This window comes from Apis florea, unplaced genomic scaffold (assembly GCF_048593485.1).
Source record: "Apis florea isolate Af1SG1 unplaced genomic scaffold, ASM4859348v1 contig_2293_pilon, whole genome shotgun sequence".
Taxonomy (NCBI): domain Eukaryota; kingdom Metazoa; phylum Arthropoda; class Insecta; order Hymenoptera; family Apidae; genus Apis; species Apis florea.
This window is the reverse complement of record NW_028256554.1, coordinates 5,204,031-5,224,945: the sequence shown is the minus strand read 5'-3', so window position 1 is coordinate 5,224,945 and position 20,915 is coordinate 5,204,031. Positions and strand designations below refer to the sequence as shown.

At 41.8% G+C, this 20,915-nt stretch overlaps 1 protein-coding gene across 2 annotated transcripts in view; it reads right to left on the bottom strand.

Annotated features, from left to right (window-relative positions):
* Ptx1 (pituitary homeobox homolog Ptx1) overlaps positions 1-20,915 on the bottom strand; it is a 31,121-nt gene that overhangs the window by 1,515 nt on the left and 8,691 nt on the right. For both annotated transcript variants that reach the window (XM_012487977.3, XM_012487978.3), the window contains exons 2-3: positions 15,673-15,870; positions 13,026-13,282 (exon numbers count right to left, since the gene is read on the bottom strand). In XM_012487977.3, coding sequence (XP_012343431.1) covers positions 13,026-13,282; positions 15,673-15,870 — 455 coding nt within the window. The remainder of the gene's footprint in view (positions 1-13,025; positions 13,283-15,672; positions 15,871-20,915) is intronic.

Here is a 20,915-nt window from a genome sequence, read left to right as displayed (position 1 = left end):
ATGATGGCGTTAATTCAAGGCGGCCCTCTCTCGCGCGTTCGATACTGCGCCAAGGGTGCGAGGGCGAGTCTCGCTCGTCACCCGTTTCCACCCTTCAACCTCCGCGCCCAATTCTCCCCCTCTGTTGCTTTTTCCACGACGCCCAACCAAGTTGGCCCCGACAATTATACGCCTGGTTGCACCCGGATACACGCCGCTCTCGCGTAACTGTAAAGGCAATCGGCGCTGGAACCGATGCCGGGACCGAGGGGGTTCGAGCAAGGAGAAGGTTCGAGCATGGTGAAAAAGAAGGAAGGAAGGAAGGAAAGGAGGTTGGAGGATCCTCGGCAAGATGGATGGCCCCACGATCGCGCCGTGGAAACGCTAAGAGGCGCGACGAGTCATTGAAAGAGGGGAAGAAGACTGGCTAATGAAGAGTAATGCCCTCCCTTTTGCCGATTATTCTCGAAAACCGCGCCGCGCTTCTCTTATACGCGTCGTTATGACGCGACGGATGGATTACCGGTTTTAATGGAGATCTTTGTTCCATCCAAGCAATTGAGAACCCGTGTTTCTTTCAATTATTTCCATCCGAATCGCGAAGATAGATCGTACGAGTTTTCAAATTTGAAATTCTTGTAAATCGAATACATTGAAACATTATTCGTATCTCATATAAAACGTATCTCTATCACGAGATTATTTATCCTCTAAAATATATCTCGAATTCAATCGTACACGTACAATTTCCTCACGAAATTCATTCTCATTGTCCGTTCCCTCGAATTATCGAGCGGCACGGAAATAATCTCGACAATAATCTCGAAAGGAGAAATTTCAAAGACGATACGATTTTTCCCTTCCCTGGAATATGAATTTCACGAAAAGAAAAATATATATATATTTCCCCTCGCGCTTCACCGTGGAAACTTCCCTTTCGCGAGGATGGAACATCATTGGATTTCACGAGGCGACCCCCGTAGACATGACACGGGGCGACGGTAAGCCAAAAGAGGGGGAGTAAACTCGATAGGAGAAGAGAACGGAGGCCGAAAGATGCCGTGGCTCGAGAATCAATAAACTCTCGGAAGGCGCGCGCGAGTCGTTTCGTATACACACAAGACCGCGCCCATAAACTTTAACAAGCGGCGTTGAATTCGAGGCGACGCGCGCCGCGGCTCATAAGCTTGATGAATGAACTTTTCGATCGCGCCGGTCACCGCACAAGTCCTTCGATTAAGCCGTGCCAATTTTCGAACGGCGATCTCGACCGAACCGCAATGCCGGCGGCCATTTGTATCGCGAGGAGGAGAGGAAAGGTTTCGAAGATTCGAATCGATTCAAATCGCATCCCTCGTAAAAAGATTCCGAATTAACACGAAATCGAAACAAGTTTCAGCCAAGATTCTTCGAGGTTACGTTCTCTGCATTATGATTATAAAGTTCATCATTCATATGCGCTTTTTTCCCCAATTCTGGTAACAATTTAAGAACACACCAATTACAGGGTTCACTCGTTTCCCTGATTGATCGCTCGTTCGATTTTTCTTTAATGGAAGTTTTCTGGAATGGTATCGTAGTCGAACGATAAATCGAATCCAATGTTTTCCACTCGACAACCGCTTGAACAATGGCCCCCGTCACGTCATTCGAGCAATAAAACCTCATCAAATCACGACCCCTCGCCACCGCGTAAGCTTCCGTGCACGGCTCAATCTACGAAAGCTTATATAAATGTAATGAGACCGTGACCGGGGGCCAGCTCATCAATCAAGCCCCCACCAACGGGTGTAGCTTCTCTGCGACCACCCTTCGTCGTCTTTTCCGTGCCACATATACGTCCCGGCATTATATAGACACCCCCGAAAACGCTGCCCCATACAGGGTAATCCCACGACTTAGCAACGGCCGCTGAACAATCGGATAAGCGTGATTCGTTTCGTACGAGGTGGCCACGCTGTTGCCCTATTTTTTTTCTTTTTTTTTCCCTCGATACGTCAATCCTCCGCCTGTTTGAGATACAGGTGGATCAATCGCGTTGTAAAAGATGTCCCTCGCTCGTTGCAACAACGATGATCATATTGAAAATTTCCGATTTTCGATTTCGGTGCAACACCGTTCATTTAAGATGTAAGTGCGTTATTAGCTGCGTTGAAAATTCTTTTTAATAGATAAATAGAGCGTTCATTGCGATACACGTGTTGAGATACTTTGATTAAAAATTGAGGTAAGTAAATGTCTGGAAATTTCGAGGAGCGATAGAAAGATATTGGAAAAATAGGCGCATCGGTGCAGCGATGCAACGAATGACACTTATGTAAAACATAAAGGAGTTACGTAGATTCTGAAAAGAATTCCTTTGCCCGACCTGTACCGTCTCGTTCTACTTCTAAACGTAAAAACAAAAGTCGCGAAAAAAAAAAGGAATGCATACCTCTTAATTGACTAAAGAAAAAATATCATACGAATATTTTCCAAATCCCAATTTTTTTTACTTCTCGACCACTCTTCGTCAAACTTCGTCTTAAAAGTTTCTTCCATACCATATTTCATCCCAATAAAACGAATAAGCTGCCAAACTAGAATGGATCCTTTGGAATTCTTCTCTGCGTTATAAAAAAAAATGAAAACAACATCAACATCCCGAGGCAATCGATCGTGGCTCCATTCACAATCTCGACAATCCCATCGACACCCAGAAACCTACGAAAAACAACATCGTGCATAATTCGCGATCAACGAATCGCTTGTACGCTCCTATCGCGATAAACAATCCCTCTCGTTCGAGGCCACATATGCACACGACATGTGCGCTTTCGCGCACACGCACACGCATACACACACGTACGAGGCGAATCGAGCGTAGCCGAGGCGCGTCTCGCCGGCCGAGCAATTCGATTCGTAAGACGGGAGACGTCGAGAAGGACGAGGAGGCGAAGGAGGGAGGGCGGTGGAAGGGAGAGAAGGTCGACGGTTGTAGGGTGGAGACGGCGATGGTGGTGGAGGAACGAGGGAGAGAGGACGTAGGGATGTGAGAGGGGAACGGCGGAGGAAAACGCGGAGGTGGAGGTGGAGGAGGATAATATTGATCCCCTCGTAGCCCCGCCCCTCCTTGCCCAGCCGACGCCATCATTATATTATCCACCATCCCTCCGTCCATCCGACATATGCGCACACCTACGACCTCGAAATCCACGGGACCCCTTGGTCCATCCACGCATCGTTCTTCGAAGACGTTCTATCTATCTTCTCACTCGGAGGGAAAACTCTGCGTCAACTCTGCGTACGGTATATCCGTTCGGTAATATCGGACAGAACAGAACAGAGTATTCGTGTTTTCGTTCGAAACGAGAGAGAGAGAGAAAGAGAGAGAATGAGTTTTAAGTGATAAGAGTCGAGGATGAAGAGATATGTTGTTACGAGTCGATGTATCAATCCGAATCTTGCCAAGGTATGAGTATATTTTACCAAAATCGAGAAAGTAAAAAAATAAACGTCTGAAAACGTTGCGTTGGAAATGGAAATCAATTCCTTGGATAAACACTCTCGACAGTCTAGCTCTCGAGAGTTTTATTCTCAAATATATTCGCGTGAAAAAAAAAAAAAAAGAAAGAAAAATAGGCGAATATTCGTTTTTTATCAAGTAGTCGTTGGAGGTAGGAAGGAGTTAGAGGGTATGGTTATTTCTTGGGCGGGCGAAAAATGTCTGAAGACGGTACTTCGTTAAAAATAAATTCCACGAAACCTGGTCGGATATCCGGGAGCTTCGGGAGGATTTCGAGACCGTGAAAATCTGTCTGGATACCTTTTCGCGCTCTCAGACACTTTTTCGCCATTATTTTACGACCAGATCATTTCTCGGGATAATTGCGGATCTTTGTTCGCTCGATTGTTTCCGTTTTTTTTTACATCGAGGTTGTTCAGCGCTCGATTTATGAAAAAGCTAGGGATTTTATTTATAATTCTTGATTAAGAAACAACGAACATTGCGAACACGAACGCAATCTAACTAGCATCAATGCTGCAAACATTTTCCATTTAGACTCGAGAGATTAATCTTTCGTCCCATTTTCAAATTTCTACCATCGCCATTTCGCAACACGATCCTTCTCTCTCTCTCTCTCTCTCTCTCTCCATGTTTTCGCTATTTCTTTTCTCTTCGCTCCTCTCCTCTCTCCCCCCTCCGAGCAGGCAGTCTCAGTTTGCAACAGTACCGTCTCCATAAATCTCACTATAACGGCGAGATGGATCAGCCAGAATCGCCACGTCCTACGCAGAGGGAGCCAGCCCGTGCTTGTATCGCGAATATCTGTGTACACGCTTGGTCGCGCACGCGCGCGTATATCCACATGGATCGCTATGAATATGCGGCTGCGTGCGGAGAAATAGCATTGTCGGGACTGGATATAGAGGAAAATCGCCTCTGGTCATGGTCCAATTTCGTAATCGTGCGAGGAATCTTGTTGCGGAGCGCGAGAGAAAATTTGTTACGTTTGTGTATTCTGGTACGTCCGATTGTTGCCGGTTATGCTCATTTACCAGGATGAGTTTGCCAAGTCTTCTTTGCGAGAATGGACACGAGCAAAAGATTGTATAAAGATTAAAATTTTAAGACGTTTAAGAGCTCGAAAGGGGAAAAGAGAATTTGTTAAAAATTGAGATCGGATTTGAGAGCGTCCGTCATGGACATTGCGCGACAGAGGCGGAAGGATTTGAAAATCCTAGGGACAACGAGACAACTTTCACGGTGGCTGGATCGTAGCCAAGACGACGAAACAATTTTCTGCGAGACAACATCGCGAGGATCTGTTTTAGCGAATAGTTTGAAAGCATTTTCACGTAATTGAGAATACTCGAAGCTATTGGGAATACCGAATTCGAATATAATTGGTATTGCGCTGGAATTTTACAAAATTGTTATTTTGGGGGGAAGATTTGCAATTGAAACATATTTTAACCGTTTACTTATTAAAATAAGTAAGTTTTGAAACGACGCGAGAAATGTTGATGTTCGAAATCAAATTTTCCCTATCTATATATATATATCTAATCTATTAATTAATGAAACGCCATATTGTCGATTAAATATCTAAAAATTATCGCGTTTAACAATATGATTTTAAAAATTGATATGGACCAGTTTGTATGGACGAATTTCTATTTATATATCAGTTTATCACTTATGTTTGTCATATAGCGAAATTATTATTCCTATTCGTCCGATTTTATCTGATACAAGTTAAAAATCTAAAGTAGCAAACTTCTTATAAATTTCTCATTGCTAAAACGAATATTTAATCTATAAAGTGGGCGTTACGTGTTACGTAATAATTACGCGACAAAAATTTCAATTAAACAAAAAAGTAAGAAAGTTCATCGATTAAACGAAATGGTTTTATTATCATTTCAAAAATTCCGCGATCATTATCAATCTACGTATCATAAAGAAACCAGTAAAAAGGAATTTTGAAGAAGTGATACGGAATTAAAATATACCACCGAAATACTTCTCCATTTAACTTTCCAAGGAATAAATCAAAGGAAAGAAAAAAAAAAAAAGAAAAAAAAATCAAAGAAAAATAAAAACAATAAAATCTGTTATTTAGTCGTATAAGAGATAAGAAATTACAATATCATTAAATGCGTCATTATTTTAGCAAACGATGATTACCATTCCTCTTTACGCAATTCTTTAAAATTCCACGCGATAAAATATTCTTTTCTCGTTCGCTTACCAAACCAACTTTTGCAACGAAACAAGCGGAAACAATAATTTCACCGCACATTCGATCGCATCGTAATTTTTACGATTCCACCATTTCAAAAGAGATATGAAAAAAAGAATCTGGATAAACTAAACTCCAGCCTGGACGAATTCTTGACGGTCGAGGGAGAAAGGGGATGAAAAAGGAAAGGAAAAGAAAAGGAAAAAAAAGAAAAAGAAAGAAAAGGAAAAAAAGGGAAAACGACGGAAGCGAGTATTATCGTTTGTATTAAAGTGGTCCGGAGGGCAACACTGAACGATACAAACGGCATATGAGGCCAGAGTACGACATGGAGCGGGAAGGCCGACCAGCCTCCTCTCTTGGTGTGTGAGCAGTTTTATGGATTTTTTTTATCGTTGTGGTAGTGGACTGTACAGCTGCAGCCAGTGGGATTCGGATATTCAATGTTGGCGTACCTGTATGGATATTAAATTAACACCCGTAAGCCGCGAGTATTAACAACTTTGCAAAAGATTATACGAGATTATGAGCTCAAGCGGAACACGTGATTTTTAATGCCGTGTCCCGGCTAGCTCTCGTGCCTCCTCCATTCCTTTGTAATTTATAAATAGTTACGGCTCATTGCGTTGCACCTGTTATCGATTCGCGTCGAATTCAATGCACCCTCCTCTCTTTTCTTTTTTTTTTTTTTTTTTCCCCTCTCGATCCTCCGCGTCCTTTTTTCCCCTCTTCTTTTTTTTCCTCTCCTTGCCCTCTTTTTTCTTTTTTTTTTCTTTTTTTCGCCTTTTCCGTACCTCTTCCAACGGTCAGAGACTGTTTTGCTCTCGTTAATGCAATTCGAATCGACGATTACTCGCAAACGTATTCTCCCGGTTTACGGAAAAAGGAACGAGAAGTTTTTTCTCCTTTCAAATTTTGCAAGCACGAACGTATCTTAATTTTTCGATATTCGAATTTCGCGGATATCGCTTCGTGGATACGTTATTGTTAACATTGTTCATGTACATAATGACTTTGCAATTCGCAGAAGATTCTATGGATTGGGGAATATTTTTGGCGATAAGCGAAAATTTCGACGATTAAACGAATCGTTGTGTTGATTAAGTTTTATCGAAAAAAAAAAGAAGAAAAAAAAATTTACGCTACTTTCAACTTTGTACCGTCGAGAGAGATTAGAAAATACCAATACGTGCTAATTTTTTTAATTTATCAATTGAAAATTATTCTTCCCTTGGAATGTCGTAATTAGATTCGTTAAATCGATGTCTCGCAATCGTTGATTGCGAAGATAAGCGCGTACAATCGATTGAATACGTTTCAAGAATTTTTCTCAACAACCTTCTCGTCATCTCCTGTTTTTTTAACGCCTATACAATTCATATACATCCTTCCCTACAATTTATTCCGTATCCCTTTTTTCTACTTTCTTCTTTTAAAAATATTACAGATACCGATACAGCAATAATATTCTCGCTAATTACGATTCAGACGGCAAATATTGTAACACCACGAATCTTATCAATCGAAGATATCAATATCATAATCATAATAACTCGTCCAACTCGTTATTATCCATGTACCATCGCTAAAATCCATATCAAGAAATCGTGCAAATTTAATCGCTCCTCCAATCGTGTATGCCCAACGTTGGTTTTAATATCCCGCCGATATTCCCGGGGAAAATAAATCCGCGGGAAATTCGACACGTTACTTAGGGACTACAATTCATCGTAAAAGGTTAATATTCGCGTTGGTAATCCGGAATATCGCAGATCACGCGTGCCGGCCTTCCACGTTTTCCAGCCCTGTCCGCAATGGTATTAACTTGGCGCGCGATTTACAGCGGTATTCGCGATCGATTCGCCAAATCTCCGATATATACACTCATCGATGCGTAGTACACGTAGTTCGTTTCGTTTCTTTCTTAAGCGCGGGAGAAGTGTTTCGATTCGGGCGGTTAGGTTAGGTTGGCCTCAAGCGCGGGAAATACGAATACGAACAAATGGTAGATTCAAAGGGTAACAATAAATTATTATCACGATTCAACAATGTGTCTTTCTCATCCGACAAGTTATGCTTGTTATCTTAGATTTTGAAACCACGAATTATGTTCAACCCGACCAGTCAACAAGACATTGATTTACTTCTGTCTAAACACGAATCGGTTTAATGCGATTACCGTAGCGGCGATAGAATCGTGTAACTTGTCATCCTGGCATTTATATATCATTTCAGATAATCGCCGTTTCTTAAGTTATGCGCGAATAAATTCAATCTCTATTTGTATAAAAAAACAAGTTCGATTCGAACTATTCACTTCTGGATATAAAATCTTCAGAAAAGATTCCAGAAAAATCGATCCGTTGAAAAAAAAGGAGGAAAAAAAAAAAAGAAAGAAGTTATTTCTCGTCGAAGATAGGAGGAGCACGTTCGACACGAGGCTGCGTGAAAAGCAAAAGATAGAGAGAGGGGATGGTTCCTGAATCAAACGAATCGCTCGAAAAGCTCGTCTTGCTTATCCCTAAATCCCGCGTATCACCGTAACAGATATCCGCGCCATTACAGGCTCAATCACTGGCCCGTTAATCTCGAGATCTTTGCTCGGCCGCGGCAAAGGCGGCTTCATAACGGAGGGGGGAGGATCGAGAGCAACATCCGCCGCGGCTCTGAAATCCCGAAGACAGCCCCGCGCCGTTCATCCTTTGCCTCGCACGAGAACTTACGGGGGCTTTGGCTCTCCCCCCCGCGCCATGGCGTATAACCATGGAATTCACGCGGAACGAGGCGCGACCGTGCTCGTTCGTAGGACGAAGGTTCAAGCTGCGTGCTCGAGAGAAAAGAGAGAGCGAGGGGCACAAACGGGGCGGTTTGAACGGATGGAAACGAAGGTGAGCCGGGTGCAATTGGGAGAGAGCGTGCCGGGCGGGGAGGGGTTCGGATGCAAATCGGCCTAGTCGGGAAGAGATATGCAACCGGACGACCGCAGCGCAGTGCGGCAGTGTGTTGCATTGGAATGCAACCGGCTGGTCGCAATGGCAAAGGTAATAATTGATATATAGCGATGGCATTGGCCGCTGACAGCCGCTAACCCGGCCGAATACGGATGACACCCGGTAATCCTCACTCTCATACCGGTTAGTGTCCACCTATATTCCGTGGCGTCCCATTTCCCATTCCCATGGCGTGTAAGCTCGGCCTCTCTATCTCTCTCCCCTCCTCTCTTCTCCCTCCTCCTCCATCCTCCCCTCTCTCCACGCTACGTTACGTTACACGCGTGTGCGTGTTTTCCACCTCGCTCCAACTCCTCCTCGTCCTCCGTGTACACTCTGTGCTCCTCTTCTCTTCTCCGTCCCTCCACCAGGTGTGTGTTTCGACGACGAAACGGCGGCCGTTGCGAGGGTGGCGAAAGGGGGAAGAACCGATGCTGGACGGACGTGCGTGGGATAGGGACGGAGAGAATGCACCGAGCGGGTGGGGAGAATGTGTGTTCGAAACACGGAGAGAGAAAGAGAGAGAGAGAGGGGCTGGCGGAGGAGGCTGCAGCGTAGAGAGAGAGAGAGAGAGAGAGAGAATCACGTGCAACGACGCCGCCACGCGGTGTGCGGTGCAACCATACTAATCCGTCGATGGATTTATGGTCTTAATCACCGGCGGATTATCTCGGACAGCCGCGCTCTGCTGCCACCGACCGAAACATACGCCTGCCTCTTTGCAGATAACTGTACCTCTACCTCTCCTCCTCTCTTATACTTATTCTCTTGCTCTCCTTCTTTCCATCTTGTGCACGCACCTTTCCACTTTTGCATCTTCCTCTTCCTCCTTAAGGTCAGAATACTTTCGCGTCTGGATTCTGGTGTTCGTTCTTTCCCCTTTAGAGGGGCAAAGAAGGGGAGAGAGAGAGAGAGAGAGAGAGAGAGGAGGGAGACTGAATACAGTGGATGGCACGACGACGAAAATCGAATCCGTCGAATGGATAGAGGCAACGAGATTTCTTATTCATTGGTTTCCGCAAATTGATGCGGAGAGGCTGGCTTACGGTGGCGTGTTATCGGGGAACGGATATTTCGCGCCCGCGACTCTGTTGATTCCAGCGTGAAATATAAGAACGATACAGAGGGTGGATCGAAGAAAGATATACCGATGAAACGATTTCTATTTTTTTTCTTCTTCTTCTTCTTTCCTTCTCTTTTCCCTTTATTGCGAAACGATCGATCGAAACGAACATATCTGTGACTTTGACGGGCGATTGATTGACGATTTGGGAAAAAAGTAACGATCGCATCGTTAATTTCCTCGAGCTTGAGAATTCTTTTAAGAAGGAAGAAGACAAGATTGCAATCGACAATAAGTCGAAGGATGGCATAATTTTTAATTAAATTACAACGTTTTCTCGTATTTTTGAAAACGGAGGAAAGAAAGATCGAGATTTTTGGCCTCGTGATTATTGCTTGTTGGGAACGCAACAAACGATCTCAACTCAGATCGTGAACCGCCATTCAGATATCGTTCGAAATACCAGCAAATCCGCGGACAAAATAGATAAGCTTTCGCGCATTTATCGGCGAGCATTAAATGTTGGGTCGGGATTAATTAAGCGTAATGCCGCGGCTAGAATTGACTAAATGCGCCTGAATCGGTCCGCATAAATTCCGCCATTCGGAGGTTTGCGTCACGTAGAAGTTTCTACCGAAAGGGCAGGCACAACGCCACGGTTCAACGAGCCCGACAACCATCGTGGTTCGTGCCGTAGACACGATTTTACCCCTGCGTTCCAGGACGAAGTGACGGGAACATGGACGGTGCTTGGCCACTCGTGACGAAATTAAAATTTTCCAAGTTAATACAGAGAACAGAATTGGGCATTAATTCGTTGAATAAGTAATTAGTTTATCGATTAAAAATCTCGAATAATGTTACTTATCGAAATGCTTAAATTAATAACATTTATTCGTAGCTATTACAGTTGATCCGCTTTTCGCTATAATTATAATTATAATTGTTACGTTTTGAACAATGATTGCATTAACTTATGTAAATAATCTTATTCGTACTACTGTTAAATTTTACTCGTAATTGATAAAGAATTATAATAATTTTTCACAACGATCTTTATGATGACTACTACGAATTATTTATTTCTTTTTTAAGGAATTTAAAATGTTAAATAAAACAGAATGCTCTTTTATAAGAGCAGTCGAAAGTCAAACCATTATTTCTTTACTCTTCCTATTTATTTTTCAATAATTTTGATTATTTTGATCCAACGTCTTATTAAATGATACTTTCGATATCTCTGTATATGGGATAAATTTCTCCGTAATAATTTTGCAAAATTTCGAATTCTCTCGAGCGTGTATCAAAATTTAAGGAGAAAAGTTTTTGGGGGAGGAAATGTTAAAATTCCAGGAATAGTCCACGATAGTTGGGATCCACAGTATTTTGGTACATGGCGTATAGCAGCGTGGCGGGAATACCGTGCCATGCTCTGTGTGGTTCTATAAATCCAGAAGGGTTTACCGGCGCAAAGCTTCCCTTGTGAGCTGCGCAACCCCACGTGACCTCATACCTGCCCACCACCTCCATTCCCCGTTTCACTTCCGGTCCGATACCTATTTTCCACGGCCAAGTATTCATTCCCACCGATCGTTCTCCTAAAGGTCTTGGTGAAAACACGAGGATTTTCAAGTCGAGAAACACGCCGTTTGATCCGTTAATATCGATCCAAGTCAAAGTTGGAACGAGACGCGTGAAATGTCGAATTGAATCGAATTGATCATAGACAAATGATTTTTGATTTCAGAAAGTTGAGTTAATGAAAAAGTTTGGCCTTCGAACATTATTTATAAGTAGACTCCATCGAATTATTATCATCTTTCAAATATTTCAACTTTGCTTAATTCATTTTTGTTTTGTGGAAAGTGTTATCTGACCCGTGATCGGCGATATCTCATTTGCCAATGAGTCATCGAAATATATGAAAAATAGAATTTTATTAAGATCAGTCAAATTGTTGTTGTTGTTCTTTTTTTTTTTCGATAAGAAAAAGATATCAAACACGTAATATATTTAAATGAATTTGATTCATTTGATTGTTAAGAAGAAAAAATAAAAGATGTTTTATAAGTATACGATAAAATTGCAGAAAATTCTGTATCTTTGTGTTATCTTGTTAATCTGAAACGCATATCTAAACTGGATAACAGTTTCAGTTACGTAAACACATTTTCTCAATTAATGTATTATTGCACATTGTTGTTTAAGGTATAAGTATTTAATATTTAAATAAATAAAAAATTTGTCCTTCATATTGTATTTCAATAAAAGTTATTATGCATTATTATGTATTCCATTAAAAATTTCATATTTCTTTGAATTATTGAGCTTCCCTATGTCAAATATTTGAAACAATGAGAAAAATCGCGACCGCCTATTTCTCAAAAAAACATCAGACAAAGAAATGGCATTTTCTGGTGACGAGCCATGTCTGCAGGCGTGAGACCCCGAGGTATCGAGCAGAAAAAGCATGAATTGTTGCCTTTGTAATCGATACTCGAACGCATCAATGCTTCCATTGTAACTTTCTACTGCTACTTTGATCAACTCGATTCCAAGTCACCGTTGATTCGTGTTCGAGTTCTGGCATAGATCTTCACGCGTCCAAGGCTACTTTCACAACACAGGAAAAACAATGCATCGAGATCGATTAATTTTTGCCTCCTCGAGATTGTTTATCCGAAATTAGACAATAGACGTCTGTCGATAACGGGCGAAGAAGAAAAAAAGTAAGGCTGATAACGGTGCTTCGCTTTTTGAAAATAACAAAAAAATTTACAAAAAAATCGCCGATTATCTACACGATACGAATTGTATCGAAAATAATTAATCGGATTTTTTCGTCGATTTCCTAATTTAAATTTTCGTTTAATTTTTATAGGTAGAGTAATAATCATTCATTGTCAAATTGCACCGAGTTTCGCAATGATTTAAGATTAATTCTTCGCTCGCGATAGATAAAATTTATTTTTCCAAGTATTCTAGAGTATATATATATATAGTCGAAAAGTTAAAATGAAAATTCGTTTCTTCAGCCAAAATGTCACTCATCTAAATTATTTATACCTACAAACTTACAAATCTCATGAACGTAACAAATAAAAATTTATTTTCGTCTAAATAAAAAATGTCGTTTCATCCTCGTTCATCCTCATTTAAGAAATCACAATAAATATGGATGAAGTTAATAAATTATTATTAAAAATCGTTTATAAGAGACAGAGGAAGAAAATTATGTATAGAATTAATATATCGATTATCACTCACCCTGACACGAGGTTCTGGAAGTTTGGTGAACAGACCTATTTCTTCCCTGGTCGACATATCTGGATACCGATTCCTCATGAACAAAGCCTCGAGCTCTTGAAGTTGTTGGGACGTGAAATGCGTCCTCTGCCGCCTCTGGCGTTTGTTCTTCTTTCCATCCTTATCGTCCGCGCTATTTACCCCAACCACACCGTCAGGGGAGACAACCCCTCCACCGGCTCCCAATTCGTGTTTCACCTCTGTCGGTGTCGCAACATCTGAAACGTGTTAAGATATCACATTCCCTAGAAAATGGTGACACTTATTCTAGAAGAAAATTCTACTCTATTCGATTCTTTACGATTTATAAATTTCATCTTCCATATATTTCGTGGAAACGAGGAAAATGATCGCGTGAAAAATTCGTGATACGAGTGATTTGCTTCGAATTTATTCTAACTTTACCTCTCTATCGTTTAAAAACTTCCCAAAGTAATCGAAGCACGATACGAGAATAAAAATGTTTCAACGACTTGTTTATTATATTAACCATTCTCGTTTCTCGCGAATAGATAAATCTTGATTGCAATATTTTTTGAATCTCTTGCAAATTAAAATAAAAAGAAAAAAAAAGAAAAAAGAAAGAGATATCTTCTCTCGAAGCACACGATGAACGCAACACGCACGTAAGGCCTTCGACGACGAAGTAGCGAGCATAACGATCGTACCGATCGATTATAACGCTCGATCGGTAATCTCTGCCGCATACGAGAATAACGCGTATGTGTTCGTCATTTGATCGTGGGCAGTGACAGGTGAGGGTATTTCACCCCTGACTCCGCAGCAGCAAATCGCCAGCTTCCCTTACTCGTATTGACAGCCGTGTGATCGATTACCACCTTTTTCAAAGAGCACCGCTATCAGTGCGTGTGATGATGCCGCTAACTATCTTCTAACTAAGACGGCCGTTCTTCTATTTACAGAGGCAGCAACTCGACATAATATCGGTCGATACCGATACCGACCGAGTTCCGTCATCGAAGAAACGTTTCGACCACTTTATCGCCACTGTTTCAATTTATTCAGTATAATCTTAATCCACCCACGGCTTGTAATGCCGTGTATTTTACTATTCATGTGGAAACGGATATTTCTAGTATCGAAGATAAAACGTTGCGTTGCGCAGGAGGCTGTTATCGGTTAGTTTCGATCGTTAATTGCTTTAACACGATGTAATTGTGCACGATTGAATTTAAGTTCACCTTGTTTTCAAATTTTCTTTCAATTCAGCAACGAAGCTTTATTCAATCCATTGGCAACGAAATTAAACGAAGCGTCGTATTATATCTTAGATTGTTAACGTTAATTATATGTTCGTCCAGCTTGGATGAAAATAAATTGTGTCGTTGTGTGTGTTGCGGTAACTACATATATTCCATTCTGCGCAGATTCATCCTATCGCTCTTTGTCTTCTCGATGTAATTATTTTCGCAATTCGATATTTTATAAAAAGAAAATTCGATATCGATCGTAACGTATCGATCGTAAATTCTACAAATTTACTTTTAGCTAGCAAAAGAAAGAAAGAAAGAGAGAGAGAGAGAGATTATTCGTCAAAGAGGTTGAAATTCAAACATCTTTGGGAGAGAAGAACGAGAGGAACGTGCTGGACTCGCGTGAAGGAGGCAACGAGAGGCCTCGCCCTCGTCTCGGGATTACAAACGAGTGAAGCGAGATCCGTCCCCGGGGTTTGTTGTTAACCAGGCCTGTAAGACTCTCTCGGAGATATTTCAATTTGCGGGGATTTGGGGCGGCTGCTAGAGTGCCGGCTAAGTGCCGAACAAACCTGCAAACAAACGGCGGCAAGCATTTTCCTCGCCTTTCTCGCGTTGCATCCGACAACGGCACTCCTCTCCGTTATCAGTTTGATTTCACCGAGATCGTGAACCCCCTCCCTCGAATCGTATCCTACTTGATCGATGCGCGAATCTTTTTCCGCCACCGCGTAAAGATGAACACGTTGAAAGATCGATATAGAATTGGGCATTAAAAATTTCGAATAACGGTTAAGCAATTATTTATTTAAAATATGTTTGGCATTATTCGCGATTATTATTATCCCTTGAACAACAAATTATTGAAACTTTCAACTATTAAATTTTGCTGGATTGAGAATATTACGTTGAAACGAACGTATTGCGAGTTAATCGATTGGAATTATGATGGAGATTGAATTTAGGTAAAGTGCGTTTCTTTAACATTTTGAATAATCCTTCGAAGATTACGTACGTACCATCATTGAAGATACGTTTTACAGCAATTTTTCCGTAATTTTCCATAACTCTCGCCATACCGTTTCGAAAAATTACCATCCATACCAACGAAGCAACATCTGTCCAACTCATAGGGTCCAACTTATTAACCAATATACCACGATCAATCCAACCGATCTCTAATTTCAATCGAATTATAATCAATCCGCTCGAAGCAACGCGAACACGATGTATAACATTTCCGCAGAACGTCATCAGAAGAGAAGCGCAATAATGGACGAGAGAAGAAAAAGAAAGAGAGAAAGAAAGAAAAATGAAAAATAAAGTGGAAATTCATTTTCGCAGGGAAGGAAGGAGGGTTGGAGAAAAGTTGGCGGTAAATTGGCGAGGCGTACCTTTTCGGATATCCGGCCTGTGTGTCGTGTTCGTGCGGGACCTAGGTTGTGCGGTAGAAAATCCACCGGAGGGTGTCGTGGGTGTCGCGCCCGGTGTGCTGGGGTTGCTTCCACCGGGAGTGTGAGCTCCGTGACCCGTCAAATCGAGCCTTGCCAAACCCCCGGTCACCTCGTCCCGGAAGTCGCCCTGTGCCCATACTGCAAAACGCATCACACCCTCTTGCAACATCGTCTAAGCTCTCCGTAAGCTCCGCTATTTACTAACTTATTTCGTTACTAATCCGGGATCCCGCGGGGCCGTTTCCGCCTTCCCTCCCTCCCTCCCTCCCCACTCCCCTCCCCTCCTCCTCCTCCTCCTCCTCCTTCTTCTTCTTCTTCTTCTTCTTCTTCTTCTTGTTGTTCTGGCGGGGCAAAAAACTAGGTCTCTTCCTCTTCGCGGGGAGGAACGAAGACGAGAGTTTAGGGTCAAGGGTCTTCGATCGAATATCTTTCCAATCCGATTCGATTCGAGTTCTCTCGTTTCGAATAAAATAATAAATGAAAACGCGCGAAATATTTCTCTTCGAGATTTATTTATTTCGAGAAATATTTTGTATATTTCGATCTAAATTAATTTAACGGATAAGACTTTTTAAGACTTTTGGTTATTTAGGGGAGTTGGTAAGTGAAATTCGATTAGTTTTGATGCAATCCCGGTGGAAACGTAAGACTCACTACACAAAGGAATAATTTGTCCTGAGCAGGAACAATTTATCCCAATTTTTCCGCCCGATGGGAACGGGAACAGGATTATCGTAATTCGTCTTGAGGAGAATAAAGAGCGCGTGCAAAAGCGCGCACAACGACTTTCTTCCAATTCCGCCGTCGCATAATTAACAGCGACGTTCTTTGCTCGTTATTTATCCGCGATGCATGGCGCGATGAAGGGCGAAAGAACGAGGGAAAAGAGAGGAAGAAGGGAGGAAAAGGAGGGAGGTGGCGGTCGAGAATAGGAGAGAGAGATGTCGGGGGAAGAAGAAGTTAATCGGGCAGGCCGTTTAGTTTCGCTCCGTTTAGTTATATTTGGTTTCCACGGGGGCGGCAAAGGAGAAGGGAGGCGGTTCACAATTAGTCGGCGCGTAACTCGGCGGTGATTTAGTGGCACGAACCACGAGGATGCGCGTGTCACTCTTCCAGGATATCCAGCCAACCGTGTGTTACGAGCTAAGCAACACGTTTGTTGGCAGTTTTTGGGACGAGACGTCTGCCTCGAATGGATATTATTCGGGGGGTCGAAAGAAGGGAGTATCGATGGTGTTCAAACATTGTAATTTACAGTAACATAGTATTCAGTGGCACGGTTGAAAAATAATCTTCAACGACGATTCGAGGATCAACGAGCGTTATTATTCGGACAAAGGGGAATATCATTCGTTGAAATTCGTAGAGGGACGTACGTATCGATGACATTAAGAATTATTCTCGCCGTGAAATATGTTTAATTATAAAACGATGAAGTGGCTGCGCGAGATAAAACTGAAGTGCAACGTTTCTCTTTTTCCTGTTTACGATGCTTGGTTGCAATTCATCGAATCGTTTCAATGAAACGCGCGTTTCTATACGATAAACCGTCGAGCAAGATCGTATCGCTCGTAATATCGAGATTTTTCTGCGGGATTTTATTCCATTTTACCACCACTTTCTTCCCCCTCCCCCCATTCGCAAGTTGGACACTACAATAGCTTCCACTTATCTTTCGAACGTGTCGTCGAGGAAGAGAAATCTTTTCCAGAATGCGTGATGTAATTTTCCGCGTTAAACAGAAACAGATCGTGAAATTGTTCACTTATCTCATCGATCGATAAGAAAGGAAACAAAACACGGCCGGATTCTTCCAGACAGATCGATTGACTCATCGTTGCCTCCATTACAATATAATTCTTCCGATATTATTACATATATATACGCGACGCGCAATATTTACGCCGAGTTAATCGATTCAATGCTCGATAACACTTATCGCTTCCCTTTCCTTTCTCCTGCTTCCTTTCCTCTTCCTTTTTCAATTGCAACTATTCCATCCAGAATTCGCTATGGTTAAAGCTCTCGCGAATAAATCGCGCGAAATAGTTTTCTAATCTAACGACTCGTCAAACAGATCGGTTACGTACGTATTTGATCACGCCGAGGAACACGCGTAAGGAATGGCCACGAATGGCCATAAGTTTGCCAACCCTGGTCGAGGGGAGGAGGAGGAGGAGGGAGGAAGGTTTGTTTGCCAAGGCCAGTCCCCGGGGAAAGAGCGGCGGTGTCGCGTTATCGGTGATGCCTCCTCGGCAAACAGCATCTGAGTGCTGGAAGAAACATGGACTCTGGGTGATACTTATCACGGATCCACGTAACGCAAGAATGCGAACGATGTAACACGTTGTAAATAAACGACGAAGGGATCACGATCGTGACGATGACCGACGTTGCGGAATGTTGAACGATGCTTTTTCGAAAGAAAAAGCGATTAACTTAGTTTCGTAGCGAATTTCAGAAATAATATAATAATTAATTCAATCGCTCTGCTCTTTTTTTTTTTTGTTTTCCCGTCATACAAACGAAACGAATCTTTATTTCTATCGTGGATCGTTTATTTTAAAGATTCCAAGATTTCTATTGTTCCTATTGTTAGATCCATTGAGGAAAATAAAGCGATAAAATACGGTGGAAATATAAATTGAGACCAAAAAAATCTCGATATTTATTATTTTCGTTTTCGTAAGTTCTTCTTCTACTTCTTCTTCTTCTTCTTCTTCTTCTCGATTCGAGAGATTTCGGTTCTTAAAATAAATAAATACAGGCCACGGACGCAAAGACAGCGCGCGAAGCCTTGTCTGTCGCACAATTACCAATCGCGCCCGTGTCTTCTATTCTTCGCTCTTCGTGGAAAGATCGTAAATATATAGAGAATAATCCTGTGCATATCGGGTAACAAGGGAAAAATTTCGAAATTGACGGACAACGATTCGGTTTCCCGCTAAAAATGTATCTCTTCTCCGTGTGTTTTGATTAAACCGTTTGATACACCGTTTCCAACTTCCTCGTTCCGAAGTTTGTATATTATTTCAAGATTAGAGTTAATCTTATAATCTACACCCTGATCCGACACACGCTATTTAAGCGACCTACTCGACCGAGCGAAATTTATAGGGCTCCATTTTTCACGTTTCAATATCTTAACGACGCGCCACCGTGATCTATTCCGTGCTCTTCGAGGCTCTTCTTTGTGCAACTTCTTTCTGGTATCGTTTCGAAGGAAATTTTTTGTCGACAAAAATTGTAACGAGGAACGTATATACAAAAACGAGTTGATGATAAAAATTTGCTTTACTGTAATAAAATCGAGTTTCGACTACTTTATAAATATTTTAAAAATATCCTCCATCTATAATAAAACGCATTAACCAAAAATAACAAGTGCAAGAAAACGATACGATATTCCTCTAACTTATCAGCTAATAAAAATGAAAAAAAAGAAAGAAAATAAATTTTTCTAATAACAAGCTCGATTCGATTCACGTAGAACGTTATGACGTTCGAAGACAAAGACCTATTACGATTCCTTCCTACTTATTTCGTTCGATATATTCTCCAATATATAGTTTCCCACGAGATCTCCTGCAGAGTTCTTGGAGGCTTAACGTGTCGTATCGTTTGACGGTTCTACCGTTCCTCGCTTCGTGGCAGAGACGTTACACGAGACGTGAAAGCGGAAGATCTGGAAGGGAATGCGGCCAAAAACTACCCTACCCTTTCCTGTCAAACATTCGACGTCCATGTTGGTCAGTGGCTCGTTCGATACTTCGTTCACGCCGTTTACCAAGAACATCATACACTGATCCCGCGAATTCTAGGAAATTCTGGGAACAACGAATTCTCCTCCATTCCTTCAATTCTTCCAAAGCAAAATTCTTCCCCTATCCGCTTCTTCTTTCAATTCTTCTCATTCTTCTAATAACCTCGCGATCCTTCGATCACAATTTTCATAATTCTTCCCTTCGTCCACCCTTCAAATTTTTCTTTTCCCTTCGAAAAGCCACGAGACGATGGACGGAAAAACTTTTCTCCGCGACTGTTCTCGCGCGAAGAAAGAATCGTCAAGATAAAAAAAGAAAAATGCGAGAGAGAGAGAGAGAGAGAGAGAGAGAGGAGGGGGAGGAACGTTGGTAAGCAGAGGACAGGTTGTAACTCACAAATTTATTACTTTTCCCCGCTTGGTTCGGGGGCTTATTTTATGCCAAAGAGACAAACCGGCTCGCAGGCTGAAAACGGGCGCGCGGCGAGGACGAACGGCGAGGGAAACGAATATCTCGGCTGCTTCGTCGCGTTTTTACGCCCGCGGGATATATTAGTGGATCGCTAATCCGCACGGATTTTACGGGGCGACTGTGCATGCGACCGTCGACGCCGACGTCCACCAAGAAGACGACGTCGAGCTCCCGACTCGAATAAACCCCATCGATTTTACACACGGGGATCGAAAAGAATCCGGAGAAGTCAGCCTTTCTTATATACCGTCTCCTTATTGCGCTTCTTATTACGTTTCGTTAATATTTTTCTTCTTTTTTTTTTTTTTTAGAATATTGAGAATAGTGAGATTCATTTAGAGCGGGTGGGCTCGTGTTTATCGCAATGAAGAAATATTTTTAGGAATATTATTAATAATTAACAAGTAGGTGTAGGTGTAAAAGTTTGAAAAGCGTGTTAAGTATTTTTCATTAAAAGAAACGTGGATTAATCTTCCCTTTAATCATTGATTTTATGTAAAGAAGAGTATTATCGCCCGTTTGTTAATAATACCATCGATTTATTTTCCCTTCTTTCTCAAAAAAAAAAAAAAATAAAATAAAAGAAAAAAGAAGAAAGATTCGTTCACACGAATTAACCGCTTAAAATATGTGTCAAAAATAATTTTCCTTTTTTCAATTTCGCAACGCCGATCCCGATGAGCGTGGTCCATGAAAGTTATAAAATCCGGGGATTATAATCTCCGACGGTGCATCGTAATCTCCGATATAAAATTATCGATGGAGAGTTATTCCAGCCCCGCTTTCATTACCCGGAAATTTTACTCGCGCTGCAATAAAGCTTGTACCAATATCCGCGGCATCGATCAAGTGATATTTGGCGAGGACTGACATTTGCCGCTTGTTGATTTACTATTACAGTAATATTTTCTTTCCTAACACATTCATTCTAATGGTTTTAATAGCTAA